Source organism: Melitaea cinxia, chromosome 16 (genome assembly GCF_905220565.1).
Source record: "Melitaea cinxia chromosome 16, ilMelCinx1.1, whole genome shotgun sequence".
Classification (NCBI taxonomy): Eukaryota; Metazoa; Arthropoda; class Insecta; order Lepidoptera; family Nymphalidae; genus Melitaea; species Melitaea cinxia.
Window position 1 is genome coordinate 16,752,769 of NC_059409.1, and position 17,620 is coordinate 16,770,388.

The window sequence follows — 17,620 nt, forward strand, 5'->3', positions numbered from 1 at the left end:
AATAACCATATGCGAATACCTGTAAATGGCTTAGTCGAAATGTACATTTTGTACTCATTTAATGTCTTATGTGCTGTTGGTGTTCCAAATAGAATAAAATAAAATAAAATAAAATTAATCTAGCAGATGACAGGCTATCATCTTATGATGCCATTAGTACTACGCTCCCTAGTCCTGATTCGTTGACATCACAGTGTACATCATCAACTCCTCAAAATGTGGGTTAATTTTAAATCGTTTATTGTAGACTGGCATTGTTTGGCACAACAATGTTGCACCAAACGTATTGTGACATAATTATAATAGTTAGACATATGCTGTCGCGACACTTTTTAACCGTCTTCCAAAAAGGGAGGAGGGTCTCAATTCGAGTGTATTTTTTTTATGTATGTTACTTCAGAACTTTTGACTGGGTGGACCAATTTTGATGATTTTTAATTTAATAGAAAGCTGGTGTTTATCATGTGGTTGCGCTTAAATTTTATCGAGATCTGATAACAACTTTTTGTAACCTTTGATAACGCGTATATATTACGTATATTGTATTAGTTGTCGATGTAATTGAAGTCAGTTTTGTTTTCGTTTGCGAGCAAATACAATTATTGTAGATAATGATGTGTTGTACAAAGTCTTACTACATTATATATTTCTATTATCATTAGTTTTTGCAGCGTACGCAATGTAAGGAATTTTTTAGGTTATTTTTTTATCCCTTGGGTTACATTATTGGAGTTTTAGTAAGGATCCCTAATATTTTTGAAAATATAGTATAACCTATGTCGCTCAAGGATTATGTAGCTTCTCAACGGTGAAATAATTTTTTGAATCGGTCTAGTAGTTTCGGAGCCTATTCAATGCTAACAAACAAACAATCAAATCTTTACTCTTTATAATCGTTTATTTTACATGATGATGTTTGATTTGTAGTATATAATAAATTAAGTCTATTTTTATAATAATATCTTACCTTTGTATCACTTTAAAAACATTATTTCCCTAACCGAGTAGTTGAATTTATCGATAATGCATATCGACAGTTGTTACAACCACGGCTGTTAGCAACTTTTCAGTGTAGTTGCGGCGTGTCATTATACTGTATTAACACAGAATGTATCTATGTGTGTGTGAAAAATGTAAGTGTGATTTTAATTTAGTATGTGTGAGTTTCGTAGTTACAGACGATTATTTTTGTGTGGGATTTAGATAAAGTGTGCATGTGTGTAATTTCCCCCCGCAAAAAATGACAGAAAGTTTTGTATCGGTAACAAACGCAATGGCCACTCCCCTCCGTGTTGCTTTATGTTTTTATCTTAAAGAAGAACGATTGAATAGGCTTTTAAGATGGTATATGGATGGTATAGAACATGGAGCTAGCTTAGAGCTCTATGGTATAAGAACGTGGTATTGACACTGAAGTTTGACAAACTGTCGTTCTCGGTACTGAAGTGTCAAGCGTGTAAGTAATGTTTTGTTAAAACACGTGTTTGAAATACCAATGTGATCTAGTTTTTAATAAATGATTGTATATAATATTAAACATGCCGCCATTCAAAGCAGGATTAAAACGTAAAGCTAACTCGGAAAAAACGAGTGTAAACGCTGTAGAAGATAAAGTAAGTGAATGTTTGGCAATATTAACACATTGTTTAACGTCGTTGTAATATTTTCTATATATATTATTCAGGATTCAAGCAGTGATAATAGTGGAGAGGATTTGTTACAAGGTGATTTGGACAAGGAAAGCGACGCGACGGACTCGGAGCACGAAGATGTAGATCCCGGCTCTGACGGTGAAAGAGATGTGAGCTTCACTCATGCATTTTAGCTCTAAACTGACTTCGTCTGTAGTGAAAGTCACTAGAATATAGTATAATTCAGTCAATAAGTTCTGTATGACGTTTTTTAGACTAATTACTTGTATTTATTCCCTACTTTGTGTGATATTGTGAAATCACTTCCCCTTTGGCTCTATTTAAAGTATAAAACCAAATGAAATAATTTTCACTAGTGTTTCTAGTGCTACAATGTTTAATGTTAACAATGCTTTTAGGAAGTACTTTTTGATGATAGTGCAGACTCTGTGTTAGAAGATGAAGAGTCAGGAAGTGATTCCATAGAGGAGTCTTCAGTGAGTATTTCCTGTTAATACTAATGTATTCATTTTAATTTATTTTCAATAAAAATAATAATAATAAAAACTTTATTTATTTATTTAAAATGTACAGAACTTATTCTAAAATAATGCCTCATAGCAATGATTACATTTTGTATACAACTTTACCTGACTCATTAGCTTTTAAATGATGTAAAATAATAATAATGTATCTAATATTTTTTATTGTACTTCAAATTTTTGTACAGTTATTTGTATACAAATTTAGTTAGCAATGGTGGACTTATCTGTAGAAGAGATCTCTTGTGAGAAATAATGTTACATAGCAGGCTAAGAAAGTGCAGTAATGTAGATAATATACAAATTCTTGAAAATAAAAAGCTAATTAAATAATATTCATAACAGAATATACATATACATACTAAATATGTATACACTGTATCTAAAACGCTAAAACCTTAATATCAGTTTATCTGATTAAAATTGTAGGACCTTACTGATTCAGAGGACGATGAATCAGATGGCAGTGAGGAAAAAAATGACAGTCAGTCTGAATCTGAGGAAGAGCACAGTGCAGACAGCGGGGCGGAGACTGGCACTGCACCTTCAGCTGCCGGTTCCAGTGACGAGTCTAACAAGAAAGAAAAGAGAGAAACGCAAAAGAAAGAAACTATAAAGAATCAGAAACCAACACAATCACAAAAGCAGCAATCTAATAAAAAACAAAAACAAAAGAAAAAGACTAAACAGACACCGCCCAAACAAAAGGAGAAGAAAAAGATGAGTAGTGTGGATGTGTTGGCAAGTAAGATAGAAGAAGCTACAGTCTCAACTGAACCTGTACAACAGAGAGGTGGGGAGATTTTGTCACTTAAAGTTTAATTTAATGTTGTGTGACATTTCATCAAATTTTTTTGTTCTTTTGCCTTACTTTTTTAAGGGAGATGAAAGATTTAAATTGAAAAAAATCTCTTAAATTCTTATAGATACCTAAAATAGTTTTTTGTTAGTTTAAATGTATACCTCTTATCTATCAGGTAAGTTTTAAAAAGACTATAATTCAAATGTTGACTTTTGTTGTAAGAAAGAAAGAAAAAAAAGAAAGTAGTAAGGATACTATGGTGCTACGACTAATAATCACTCTATATGTCTAGTTTTAATGTCATGCTTTGTTAAATATTTCTTTAACTATAGAATGAATGAAGAATGAAACGTATTTGCACAGACACTTTATTAAAATCTAGACTTCTAAATAAGGGCAGATATTTATGTCATTACTGTTTATCATTGAATTTTTGTTTGCTTTTTAAAAAAAATCTGTACAAGTATGAACAATCTGCTTCTATCTCCAACAGCAAATCTGTTACTCGAGTATATTGTCATTACTAACATAGACCTTTAATTTAGTGATAACAAATGGTAGATCATAATTTTTTGTTAGAAACTAAATACAATTAGCCCATTGGTGCAGTTTGCAGTATCCCTACTGTGTGTTTCAGGGGTCATGAATTAGATGATTTACGTATGTTTAATTTCTATCTATATTTAACAAAAAAATTTTGCTATAGCAGTCTGCTGTTACATATAGCACAAGCATTAAGTTGCTTACCATAGAAACAGATGACCGTGTGTGTATATATTAAAATATTTATTTTATTATTTGTAAAAAATTTACAACTATTACCATGTGAATCAAATTTAAAACAGCTTATTATTGTAGACGAGTACGAGTCTGGCGACACGTCAGACGAGGAGGACCGCGTGAACACTGCGGGCGAGGTGCCCATGTGGTGGTACGACGAGTACCCACACGTGGGCTACGACCTGGACGGACGTAAGCTCGTCAAGCCACCGCAGAGGGACCACATCGATGAGTTTCTCAAGTGAGATCACGTTTTGAACTTATTATATTTGTACTAGTTATCATTTTTGACTTTCAGAATTTTTTTCCTTTCTGTTTTGTTTCTTTCTAATCAGAGACGTGGAATTGCTTTTGTTCCTTAAAGCTTTAAAGTAATCGTTGCATGTGTAAGAGACATGCCTTAATTGTATGTGTATTCCTGTAGAAAGTGCGAGGATCCCGAATTCTGGCGCACGGTGCGCGACCCGGCAACTGGACAGGACATCATACTGTCTAAGGAGGACTTGCAACTGCTGGAGCGGTTGAGGAACTCGCGCGTACCCAGCGCCACGCATGATGAGTATGAGGTCAGGGAGGTTCTTAGAGTATTTTTATTGAAGTGAAACTTTTTAGCGCATGAGGGTAAAATTTTTACAGATGAAACGGCAACGTTTTTGTCGATGCGCTGGAACGTAAATCTGAAGCTTTAGATTTGAATAAATATAAACGAAATTTAAAAATTAGTTTGCCCAAGAAGTTTCACTTCTGACATCTGTACTTACGTGTGATTATGTTATGTGAACCTGGACATATAAATAATTGGTATTTTAATCTTTTTTTTTTATACAATTATGATACATCCACGGGCTTTTGAAACCCATGTCCTTTTTTATTTCTAAAACATGCTATTTTTTTTTATCAAGGTAGGTGTTACTCAACAACATCATTGCTTGACTTAGACTATCTTAATGTCTCTAACAGAGACGTGAGCTCATTTTTATTTTAACGTATAATATTCTTATTCAAATGTATGATGTAATTTTTTTATAACTATCCCATTATTTATTCAAGAACTTTTTTTTTTAATTTGTTTATTTTTTTTGTTAAAATTATTTTTTTTTAAAATAAAAATAAAAAATAAATAAATGGTATTGACGAGTGTACCGTGCTGCAGCCGTGGGTGGAGTGGTTCAGCCGCGAGGTGCTGGCCACGCCGCTGCGCGCCTTCCCCGAGCACAAGCGCTCGTTCCTGCCGTCGCGCTCCGAGCGCCTGCAGGTGGCGCGCCTGGTGCACGCGCTCAAGATGGGCTGGACCAAGACCAGGCGCCAGCTGGCCGCCGAGCGCCGCCAGAAGAAGGTGACGCGCTGACCGCACTGCTCACACTGAGGTCGTCCGTTTGTCACGTGAGGTTTGAGAGGAGAGGGGTGGGTTGGAAATTTCACAAGGAGGTGGGGTGGTGGGAGGTGGAGGTGGGGGTTCTCTGAACCGAACGATTGAGATATCGCCTTTATCAATTGTTCAAGGCGCGATTTCTAAATGTCTCTCTAGAAATTTGTATCACTTAATATTCCAAAATTTTATCAGGTTATACCTGTATTCAAAATAATACTCTGAAAATTTCCATATACTTTGCATAAAAAAATACACATAATTTTTGGATATGGGGAAGGGAAGGGTAGTATAAAACCTCACCACACGTCATGTCACAAAAGGGGTAGGTAACTAAGAAGTCGCCGAAAGCCATCACGCGACGAGTGGACGACCACCATTTGGAGCTGTACACTGCCCCCCTCCCCCCGGCCCCTGTGTAACCGCCGCCGCCCGCAGGAGCGCCGCTTCTACGACCTGTGGGGCTCCGCGCCGGCGCCCGCTCGCTCCGGCCCGCGCGCGCTGCCGGCGCCGCGCCGCCCGCCGCCGCCGCACGCCGAGAGCTACAACCCGCCGCCCGAGTACCTGCTGGACCAGCGCGAGGTACGCGCGACCGCTCCCCGGAGACCACTGTTGAGAGAGATCCGTTGCCACTAGTACCGCACTTTCTTTTATACAATTAGATCGACAAACGAGCGTCCGGCTCACCTGATGGTGAGCGATTACCGTAGCTCAAAGACGCCAACTGGTGCTATCGCCAGAAGCATCGCAAGCGCTCTGCCGATTCTACTCCCGATCTCCCCGGGAGCTCTGGCCACCCAACTCGCTACGGGAACACAACACTTCGAAAGCGGTATTATCTAGCTACGATCCCGCCTGGGGACGAGCCTCGACCTTCCAGAAGACCTACCTCTAGCCGCGTGACGCCCGCACAGATGAAGGAGTGGGAGAAGCTGAGCGAGACGCCGTGGAAGCGCAAGTACACGTTCCTGCCCACGCGCCACGCCAGCCTGCGCGCCGTGCCCGCCTACCCGCGCTTCGTGCGCGAGCGCTTCCTGCGCTGCCTCGACCTGTACCTGGCGCCGCGGGCCATCAAGATGCGCGTGAGTCAACCAATTTCAAAAAACAAATTCTTAATTCGACGATACCTTTTTTTGTGTGTGACATAAATTTTCACTGAGTGTACCGATTTTGATGATACTTTTTTTATTTGTAAACCTGATGTTTGTCAGGTTGTCCCATTTAAATTTGGTCGAAATCAGACGAGCAAACACAACTAAGCGCTCTCTAGTTTATTATTAGTACCTAATCTAAATCATGAAATATTTTGTGATATAAATTGATATTGTTCTATATGTTCCAGCTGACGATCAACGCGGAGGACCTGGTCCCCAAGCTGCCGTCCCCGCGCGACCTGCAGCCCTTCCCCACGAGCGAAGTGCTGTGCATGCGCGGCCACGAGGGGCTCGTGCGCAGCGCGGACTTCGACCCCAGCGGACAGTACGTCGTGTCCGGCAGCGACGACGGTACCGTCAAAGGTTAGTCAATTTAGTCAAAGTTTTTGATACAGCACTGGCTTATTTACGTTGCACTAGCAGTCGCGGGTTCGATCCCCGCACATGAAAGAAAGAAGAAAGAAAGAAAGACATTTATTTGAGACACATACACTGCTTACAGACATACAACAAACACAATGAGAGCACAAAATACATTAAAAAAGTAAAAAGAAAAAAAAAAGTCAAAATTAAGTAAAAATGTAACTAAAAATTTAAATAATTGATTTAAAATAAGAAAAGTAAAATTTTATCAAATAAAAAAAAATTAAAATAAAAAATAAAGCGAAAAGAGTAATAATAAAATGACATACATTTATATTGGCCGCACAGACGTTTGCCGTGGTCTGGGTGATTGTGTTCGTGTGTTGTGTGTGTGTTTCTGGACCCGTGATACAGGAGTAAATTCTAGTGGTACCATCGAATGTAAAGCAAAAGTAAGGTATAACTAGTGTCGAGATGGTCATATCGTCGCTGCGCGTGCGAAACCGCGTAAGAGCAGTTTGTAAATACCGCGTAACTGCAAAACGCGCAAAATTCAAATATCGTGCTGGCAGATTCTAAACGCTTATTGGCTTATATTAGACTTCATCTAATTTGAATTATCCAATTAGAAACATCAGTTTTGGTATCAAAACAATACCGCGGAACAGTAGGAGGCCTGACGTTGGAAGCAAGTGCGCGTATTTACTACGTCCGTGAGAAAAATTTAATGAGAATTCTGTGTGCTCCCGAAAATAATTATTTTCTCGTGATTAACCACCGTGTAAGTATGTTTTAAATGTTTATTATTTTTCGTTTGTAATATGCTCATGCTAGAATATTTAAATTACACGTAATTCTGTTTTAATTTATTAGTCCTGACTAATATAATCCCAAACAAGTATTTACGCGGTCTTGACATCGCTTGATTTATTTGTTTTGTTAAGTTACGCGGTATTGCATTTTACTGAAACAAATAATTATACATTTTTTATTTATAGATAAATTCTTACATTCTCACCCAAATGATGGAGGACCAAGAAAACTTTATTTTAGAAAATGCAGATTTTAATGATAACGTCGTAACTTTGCGAGAGTTATGTGAAAGGCGAAAAATATTATTACAGAAGAAGAAAGATATATGAAATATATGCAACTATCAAAATAAAGCTACAATACAACCAGTGACGACATCTTTGTCTCAGAATCAAAATCTAACACCAGAGATACCTTTGTCTGAGAATTTAACATCCGAGTTGACTACACTTACTACGATTTTGGACCCGCCAGAATCGATGCAAAATGTAGATTATAATATTCCTACATCGATTAAATCTAATGATGTAACAGAAAATCACAATAATGACATTGATTTTACGTCTTATGACAATTTTTTTGTCAACTTATCAGACATTACAAACTTAAAGTCATTATCACCAGAATGTACAGAGTGGTTTCCCGAAAGGGAAATAGAAGAAAATGAAAAAAATATAAAAAAACGCAAAGGAGATCAAAATAATTGGAAGAGAATGAAAAATAAAAAACAGAGAATGATGGGAAAAGAGTATATTGGATTTAAAAAAGAGGGCACAAAATTTGTCCAGAACGATCCTAAACCAGCAAGAATAATGGGTCCAATATGTATGTCAACAAAATGCTTCAGTGGTAAGGCTATGTATTGTTCAAAATTAACAGAAAAAGTTCGATCTGAAATATTTAATAACTACTGGAAGATGACTTGGCAAGAAAAAAAAATGTACGTATATTCAATGGTGGATAAAAAACCTACATCTAGAAAAACCAAGGCCTTAAATTCAAGACGACGTGATACTAAAATATACTATTTAAAAGTTAATGATAAAAAAGAAAGAGTTTGCCTGAAAACGTTTTTGGAGACATTGGGTATAAAAGAATGGACGGTTCGCTATTGGCTCGGAGATAGGTTTACCAGATGGGTAGACTAAAATATCTGGACAAATTTTCAAAAAGTCGGGATTTTGGGATTAGGGTCGGGACCAACGGGACAAATAAATATTAAGAATTATAAAAATCACTTTTTATTATAAAAATTTAAATCACAAAAACAATTAACAAAATTACTTTTTATTATAAAAATAAAAATCACAAAAACAATAAACAAAAAAAAAAAACATTTTTTGGCAGATTCTGAGATCATTAATTATCGCATCGCATTACATTTATTATCGCGATAGTTTTAGATTTTTGTTTTGCTGTTGTTTGTCGGGACATTTACTTTTTTTTTCGGGACTCTGGACATCATACGAAATGTCGGGATAATCCCGACGAATCCCGACCATCTGGCAACCCTACTCGGAGATGAGACAAATATTAAGGAGCCTGAAAAAACAGAAGTCATACAAAAAATATCCAAAAAAGAATTAGCTAAAAACTATTTAACTGCCCTACCGAAACTACCGTCTCATTACTGCAGACAATCTACGTCAAAATTGTACTTAGAACCAATTATACAATCAAAATCACAATTGTATCGTCTTTATGTCGATTACTCGGTTTCGGGAAATAAACCTGTGGCATCTAGAAAAGTATTTGAAAGCGTTTTGTTTGAGGAGAATATTGGATTATTTCAACCAAAAAAAGATGCTTGCGACCAGTGCTGTGCTTACAAAATTGGTAATTTATCAGATGAACAGTATGCTAAACATATCGAACGAAAAAACTTAGCTCGAGCTGAAAAACAGTCTGACAAAGAATTAGCACAAAAAGGAATCATACATGCATTAACAGCAGATCTTCAGGCAGTCAAACTATGTCCTTTCCTCAATGCCAGTGCCCTTTACTTTAAAACTAAACTCGCCGTGCATAACTTTTCTGTGTATAATCTTGGCAATAATGGAGTCACGTGTTACTGGTTTGATGAGACAGCATGCGACCTTAAAGCCACTACTTACGCATCTTTTTTTGTAGACTACGTAACTAAATTACTGGAAAATAATTGCAAGGACGTTGTTATATTTACAGATGGTTGTACAGCACAGAATAGAAATAATGTTGTATCGAATGCGTTGTTGCACCTGGCTATGGCTAGGAACGTAGTAATAACTCAGAAGTACTTGGAGAAAGGTCACACGCAGATGGAAGTTGATTCAGTCCACTCAGTGATTGATAGGAAATTGAAAAATCGGGAAATATTTTTACCTTCACAATATGCCACAATAACAAAGGAGGCCAGAAAAGTACCAAGTCCTTATGAAGTTATTACACCTGATTATACGTTTTTTAAAGACTTTGGTCTTGCAGATTACCGGATTTATGAATCGATAAGACCTGGCCGAGGAACGGGTGATCATTGTGTTATTGATATAAAAGCACTGAGATATAATCCAAATGGCACGATAGATTATAAACTCCACTTTTCAGATGATTTTGTCCCATTGCCCAGAAGACCAAGGAAGATTACGTCTTTGATTAACAGTATGCCTTCGATTTATAAATCTAGGCAACCAATTACCAAGACAAAGTATGATCACCTACAGGAGCTGAAGAATGTCATACCTCAAGACTGCCATGCTTTTTATGATAATTTACCTTTTAAATAATTTAAAGTTACTATTTTGACTGTGAAATGCTGTGATTAACAGAATTTAATTAGAATTTAAGAGCAAATACCAAACATATTATTATTGTTATGATTATTATTTGTTTATGAAAACTTTAGTTGAAAATATTTAAGCACCTGAAACAACGTTAAGTGATTATTATGGAAGAATCTAGGAAAAGGTTTATTTTTGTTATTCCAAGTTTCTTATTGTTATAAAAGATTTTTTCTTATCTTCATTAGATATGTAAGTACTTACCTATGCACAATGTTTTAGTTAATAATAAATAGTTACTATTTTTTAGTTTCAGATGATTATTTTGATCTTGTTGATAAGAAGTCTGAACTCTTGTAACAAGATCTCTATTAAAAATTATGAATGAATAGATAATATTATCCTTTTGTAAACTGATTCCGATACTAAATACATAATATTTTTGTTAGAATATATTGTTTCAGATTGGATTTTTCTAATAATAAATACAACCCTTTACTCAATTGTTTTATTTCAAAACCGCGCACTTTTAATAAAAAATCTACTTATTTTGTAATTAGTTAAAACAAAACCGCGTAAGTGACTTTACACAAAATTTAAGCCAACTACGAGTAAGTTTACGTTATTTTACAATAAAGATAGTTGTAAAGAACTAACTGTTAAGTTCAGTCGGTAATAAGAATTGAAATCGATGAGATATTAAGTTTTTTCTTCCTCCTGTAAAATCATCAAAAAGCAAATACGCGGACTTTACAAGTTGTACTTACGCGGATTTGCACGCGCAGCGACGATATGAGCTGACTATGCGGGGTATATGATGATGAATAATGTAGGTACTTAATACTTATAATTAGTGGAAATCTGGAATAACATTGGTTAGTGTTCATTAATCGTTTGAATCTAAACATTTAATTTTTTTTGGATTAAAAAAAGTTTTGTTTTTTTTTTTTGAAGTAATCTCATATTAATTAATTAAATGATCTATTTATTTAAAGAGCACCGGTACAACACTGAGAACAGGTTTTTGAGGTAGTGACAGCAGTTAACAGTGTACAACATGTGGCAGTGTGGGAGACGCAGACGGGGCGCTGCCTGCGCACGCTGGCGCTGGGCGAGGCGGTGGCGCGCGTGGCGTGGACGCCGGCGGCCGGCCTCAGCCTCGTGGCGGCGGCGCGCGGCCGGCGCCTGCTGCTGCTCAACCCCGGCGCCGGCGTGGGCGCGCACCGCGCCGCCGCCGCCACCGACCGCCTGCTGGCCGAGCCGCCGCCCGCGCACGACGTGCTCAGTGAGTGCCGCACCCGCACCCGCCCGGCACCCGCCCAGCACCCGCCCGGCACCCGCCCCGCACCCATCCCACACACGCAAAATAGGCGCAAAGTCGTCGAGTTGCGGAAACCAGCCCGTTTTTACCATACCATACCATACCACCCGCTCTACAACCGCCCGACATGCGACCTACACGCGTCAGACACCCGCCCGACACCCGCCCGACACCCGCCCGACATCCGCCAGTCGCCCATCAGTCAACCGTTCATCACCCAGCAATCACCTATTAGTACTCGTCTCGAGTTGAAAAGGAGACTGCAGATTCAGACGGAAATAGCTTAATTGACAAATTAAGTGTTTTTAAACGTCCAGGTTACTCAGACATTTTTATGCCATGAGAAGCCCAACTTGATGGAAAATACGTCAAAATTTTATTTTGATTTTGGTCTGTCAAAAAAACGTTACTAAAATGGTCGTGATTTTAAAAAGATTTTCTCGTTTTGCAGTGGACGAGCGCACGTCGTCGTGCGTGCAGTGGGAGACGGTGGACGCGGAGCAGTGGGCGCGCGGCGTGCGCATCTCCATCTCACACTTCAAGCCCGTCACGCACGTGAGTGTCGACCATTATGTCCTATAGGGGGTTAATGGGCATTAATCGTGTGATGTTTTTAGCCACTACCTATCTCTCCTTGATATGTGGTGAGGTTTTAGACTATCCCCTCCCCTCTATACCAAAAAGTCGTCGTATATTATTTTCTAAACTCCCACGACTAACGGACGCTGTATCACCAGCCACCCAAGTGAATACTAACGCGCGCCGCAGGTGTCGTGGCACGCGCGCGGCGACTACGTGGCCGTGACGCTGGCGGAGGGCGCGGCGCGCGCCGTGGTGGTGCACCAGCTGTCGCGGCGCCGCAGCCAGCTGCCCTTCCGCCGCGCCAAGGGGCTCGTGCAGTGCGCCGTGTTCCACCCGCACCGCCCGCTCATCTTCGTCGCGGTGAGCCGCCCCTGCCTCCTCCGCTGTCGCCTCCCCGTCCCGCTGACACCTAACTTACTACTAACCGATTAATCAGCCAAGCGTCAGTACTGTAAATGTATATATTATCTGTGGCCGATGCCGTATACGTCACTAAACCCCGTGTGCCGGCGCAGACGCAGCGCGTGGTGCGCGTGTACGACCTGGTGAAGCAGGAGCTGGTGCGCAAGCTGCAGGCGGGCGCGCAGTGGATCAGCGCCGTGGCCGTGCACCCCGCCGGCGACAACCTGCTCGTCGCCTCCTACGACCGCAAGCTCGTCTGGTGCGGGTCGCTTCTACGTATCGTTACACCTATCCGCCTTCATCTGTGATGGCATTCTTTATATACTTATGTACGACAGATTAGTTTATATTGTGAGTCATGCAATCAAATGAAAAGATACAATACAATACAATACAATACAAATATACTTTATTGTACAACCAAGATATTTATTTGAGACACACACACTGCTTATAGGCATACACTAACACAAAGACGATATGACATAAAAAAAATTAACTACACAAGATCAGAGAAATAAAAAAAACAACAACAGAATACTGCATTTCATTATAAATAATGTATACATGAAATATGTAATGGTAATAGTAATAGGCTGATGATAAAAACAAAACATTCATCTGCCAAAACTATGAGTATCGGTACAGGAGTGTATCGCTCACCAATCAATCAATCGATCACTCAATGTGCGATGTCGCAGGTTCGACCTGGAGCTGTCGGCGCGGCCCTACCAGACGCTCCGGCTGCACGGCGGCGCGGTGCGCTCCGTGGCCTTCCACCGCCGCTACCCGCTGTTCGCGTCGGGCGGCGACGACCGCTACCTCGTCGTGGCGCACGGCATGGTCTACAAGTGAGCCGCTCTACTGTATACCTACCAGACGCTCCGTGGCCTTCCACCGCCGCTACCCGCTGTTCGCGTCGGGCGGCGACGACCGCTACCTCGTCGTGGCGCACGGCATGGTCTACAAGTGAGCCGCTCTACTGTATACCTACCAGACGCTCCGTGGCCTTCCACCGCCGCTACCCGCTGTTCGCGTCGGGCGGCGACGACCGCTACCTCGTCGTGGCGCACGGCATGGTCTACAAGTGAGCCGCTCTACTGTATACCTACCAGACGCTCCGTGGCCTTCCACCGCCGCTACCCGCTGTTCGCGTCGGGCGGCGACGACCGCTACCTCGTCGTGGCGCACGGCATGGTCTACAAGTGAGCCGCTCTACTGTATACCTACCAGACGCTCCGTGGCCTTCCACCGCCGCTACCCGCTGTTCGCGTCGGGCGGCGACGACCGCTACCTCGTCGTGGCGCACGGCATGGTCTACAAGTGAGCCGCTCTACTGTATACCTACCAGACGCTCCGGCTGCACGGCGGCGCGGTGTACCAAATTTGATTGATGACATACCGACAGTAGCGCCACCTACTGGGTTCACATACTTACAAAGTTTCAACTGAAGCCAAAGATTCAAAATTCCAGCTGTTTAGGACGAGTCAGATAACAAACACACCTACAGAATAATTAAATATGATAAGACATGCTATATCCTAAAAAAAGTACAACAAATGGTTCCATTAATTACATTTTATATTAGTAAATTAGTCGAGTATCGAGAATGGGGTAATCTATATTAAAAGGCTTGAAGGTTTGTTTGTTTGATTGAGTGCACTTATCTTAGGAACTACTTTTTTATTTGGTTAGATCATTTTAACCAAGGAACTCAATTGGCTATGTAATATTTTAGTACATGTCTTTCACAAATGTAACTGCGAAGTGCGACGCACAACTGGTTGGAGATACTGAAGCACTAAGAGCGCGCGTGCCCCACAGCGACCTGCTGCAGAACCCGCTGCTGGTGCCGCTGAAGCAGCTGGCGGGCCCGGCGCCGCGCGGCGAGCTGTGCGTGCTGGACGTGCGCTGGCACCCCGCGCAGCCCTGGCTGCTGGCCGCCGCCGCCGACCACACGCTGCGCCTCTACGCGTAGGCTGTGGCCGCCCGGCCTCGTGCGCGAGTGCGTGCAGGGGAAGGGTCGCTGCTCTTGAATACAATACTTATAGGAATAAATATTTAATGCATTACTGCACTTTTTTCATTCTCTTTCCCGATTCCCGTTTATTTTCACTTTTTTAGATGTTAAGGGGTGCCACCGATATTCTAATACTGAGACTGCTACCTACACCAATAGGATATTGTTTTTGGAAATGTAATATTATAGAACCTAGAAAATATCTGTGACACCTTTGACGGTAAAATAATATAAATTAATTTGAACATAAAATTGAAGAATGTTTATATATCCGCTCTCTAGTTCCATCTTAAGAAATATATTATGGTCCTCTTGAGAACCTGATATGACACCGTATATACATATGTAGTAGGTTTTTTATAATATACTCTTGTCCTTGACACCAATTAATACTTCTATATTATGTAAAACTTCTATATTACTTTCCCACTCAAATTATTTTTACATCTCATTAGTGTAATAAAAAAATGCTATAAGTATATAAATTATTCATGTCTAAACTAAACAAAAAAATAATATATATTTTTGCACTCAAAAGTTAGAGACAATCAAGAAGAGCTCTTGTTTAAACATAATTGTGTTTGCTCGCAAACGAAAAAAAACTGACTTCAATTACATCGACGAGTAATACAACGTAGATCGACGAAAAAATAGTCAAGTAACTACGCGTTATCAAAGATTACTCAAAAAGTAGTTATCAGATCTCAATAAAATTTATATGTGACCACATGACAAACATCAGCTTTCGATCAAATTAAAAATTATTAAAATCGGTACACCCAGTAAAAAGTTATTGCGGATTTTCAAGAAGTTTCCTCGATTTCTCTGGGATCCCATCATCAGATCCTGATTTCCTTATCATGGTACTAAATTTGGGATATCTCCTTTCCAACAAAAAAAGAATTATCAAAATCGGTACATCCAGTAGAAAGTTATGCGGTGCGGTAACGTAGGTCGACGAAAAAAGCGTCAAGTAAAAACGCATTATTAGATATAACTCGGAAAGTAGTTGTTAGATTTTAAATAAATTTAAATGGGACCAATTGGCACACACCACCTTTCGATTTAAAAAAAAATTGTCGAAATCGGTCCACATGGTCCAAAAAAAAATACAGTCGAATTGAGAACCTCCTCCTTTTTTGGAAGTCGGTTAAAAATATAGAGCGTTGAGATAATACAAGATTAGAGAAGCGACATCAGATTATCAGAACGTGAAGTATTTAAAAGTTGAGCGAAAAAACGCTAACATTACTATTTTTAAATACTTTACTTACCGTTAACTAAAGTGAATATCGCACAGTAAAATACCACCCGCAAATATATTAAAAATGAAGACATATTAGATATTTTATGAATGCCCACCATGTGACGTTTCATTAATTTGTTTTTTTATAATAAGAATCCGCTTATTTACTTCGATACGATTATCCGATCGCGGCCGAGCCTGTCGTTGATACTTGATTGGTGCACTGTGACATTTACATTTTTAACGCATTTTTAGCTAGCAACATTGTATTTGTAATTTTGTATACAGGCAACCGACTATATACGTTAAAACGAGCGCTCTTTGTCAATAGTGTTTTTCCGTGCCAGCGTAACGTGTCGCGATGTAAATCATCTGCCGGTTGTTTGTTATGCCATAAAACGCGCGCTTCTTAACTTTTACAAACTCCGACTGCTCAGAATTAATGAATATTTAAAATTGTGCCAGTTGAAGTACACGAGTTAATTTAACTTCAATTATTGTTTGTGAAATCGGGACACGGATTTAGTATGATTGGGTCGTTATTTTTGGTCTCACCGGATGTATTTGAATGTTTAGTGTTTCGTTTTTTCCCTTAGTATTAAATTGTGTCGCGTTTCTTCTGTAAATCATGAAGGAATGAGTCGGAACTTGATTTATGTGTCGGTGATGTTAAGTAGTATCTTGTAAACGGAACTAGCAAGGAGATCGAGGATGTCTGCATCAGGCACCACGACGCCGACGGCGGTGGAGGCGCCCGCGCTGGACGACCGCGACATGGAGCCGCGCACTCCCATGAAGCGGCTCGGCTCCACGAGAAAGCTGGCGGCTTTTAATAGTAAGTGACCAGGTCGCCTAGTTTGCTTTTCATTCAAAACTTTAAATCTAGTTGATCTTTATCAATTTGTTAACAATATCAGTTATATGTTATTTTTGTAATAAAATTGCACATTTATTAATTTTCAAAAAAATATTTTTGACCCCTTAATAAATGTGTGATATATTCTGGTTTCATATAAAACTATGATCTTATATTTGTTGTTGTATTTATTCAAAGAAGTTATCGTTCTGGAATTGTGTAATTTATTACTGTAGATAGTCGTTTTATAATGCATCGTGTTAAGTAACAATAGATAAGGCATCAGAGGTCACGGAACCACCAAAGTTTCGAATCTATTCTGGTTCACTGACCCTTGGATAATAATTCAAATTCATTTCATTGTTACTTATCCAAGTATTCTCCAATATATTTACAACAAATTTTCCTTGAAGAATTTTCAAGCCATATCTAAAGCTTCATATTATAAAATTAGCGTAACTTTATTAGCGGTGTAAACATTCCTCCGTTGTAAAATTAAGTAAAGACAAACAGTGTTATCTCGTGTCACCTTGTATTGCGGCCTCCCGTCTTTATCCCATACAAACAATATGTTTCTCGGTAACAACAAGTACGAAAACGTTTAATGTTTACAACACAGAAGTATGAATCAGTTGCTTGTTAGACAGATGTGAGTGAGGCTAAACAGTACAGTGAATTATAATTTAATTTTAGCGCCAGTTTACAAAGTTCTAAGTAGGCTACTAGGACTGTTATGTAATCATTTGCCTTTAAACAATCAATTTTTTATTGTTAATACAGTTACTAACATATAAAATAATATGACAAAGAATTTTAAAAATGGGTATAGGAAGGGTCATGAGCCAGATTAGTCACCCAGTTGACAGTGTACATCTCAAATTACAGCTTTTTACTTCATAATATATCAAAAGCGCAGTCATTGTTGTATTGTCTCAGTTTTTTATTTCTAGTCTCATTAAGCTGAACACAAATCCTATATTTA

The 17,620-nt window shown here is 39.3% G+C and overlaps 2 protein-coding genes across 3 annotated transcripts; both read left to right on the top strand.

The window, feature by feature from the left end:
* The first annotated feature begins 1,419 nt into the window (after positions 1-1,419).
* LOC123661057 (ribosome biogenesis protein BOP1 homolog) lies at positions 1,420-14,588 on the top strand. Its single transcript, XM_045596068.1, has 16 exons — positions 1,420-1,613; positions 1,685-1,801; positions 2,051-2,128; positions 2,603-2,966; positions 3,834-3,996; positions 4,180-4,321; positions 4,909-5,091; positions 5,563-5,706; positions 6,039-6,206; positions 6,467-6,641; positions 11,277-11,495; positions 11,983-12,086; positions 12,300-12,473; positions 12,629-12,774; positions 13,217-13,366; positions 14,341-14,588. The coding sequence occupies exons 1-16, from the start codon at positions 1,539-1,541 to the stop codon at positions 14,492-14,494; spliced, it is 2,556 nt and encodes an 851-aa protein (XP_045452024.1). The 5' UTR covers positions 1,420-1,538; the 3' UTR covers positions 14,495-14,588.
* On the top strand, positions 7,301-10,708 carry LOC123661058. Of its 2 annotated transcripts, XM_045596071.1 has the most exons (3): positions 7,301-7,422; positions 7,640-8,576; positions 8,976-10,708. In XM_045596071.1, the coding sequence occupies exons 2-3, from the start codon at positions 7,934-7,936 to the stop codon at positions 10,214-10,216; spliced, it is 1,884 nt and encodes a 627-aa protein (XP_045452027.1). In that variant the 5' UTR covers positions 7,301-7,422; positions 7,640-7,933; the 3' UTR covers positions 10,217-10,708. The 2 variants fall into 2 exon arrangements, with proteins under 2 accessions (XP_045452027.1, XP_045452025.1); XM_045596069.1 differs by lacking the exon at positions 7,301-7,422 and having other exon boundaries at positions 7,439-8,576.
* Positions 14,589-17,620: the final 3,032 nt, after the last annotated feature.

Excerpts from the sequence above, each read along its gene's own strand:
- LOC123661057 (XM_045596068.1), top strand. The coding sequence starts at position 1,539 with ATGCCGCCATTCAAAGCAGGATTAAAACGTAAAGCTAACTCGGAAAAA. Across the intron at positions 2,967-3,833 it reads TGAACCTGTACAACAGAGAG|ACGAGTACGAGTCTGGCGAC; the intron begins GTGGGGAGATTT and ends TTATTATTGTAG. Across the intron at positions 12,775-13,216 it reads TACGACCGCAAGCTCGTCTG|GTTCGACCTGGAGCTGTCGG; the intron begins GTGCGGGTCGCT and ends GCGATGTCGCAG.
- LOC123661058 (XM_045596071.1), top strand. The coding sequence starts at position 7,934 with ATGCAAAATGTAGATTATAATATTCCTACATCGATTAAATCTAATGAT. Across the intron at positions 8,577-8,975 it reads GGTTCGCTATTGGCTCGGAG|ATGAGACAAATATTAAGGAG; the intron begins ATAGGTTTACCA and ends CCCTACTCGGAG.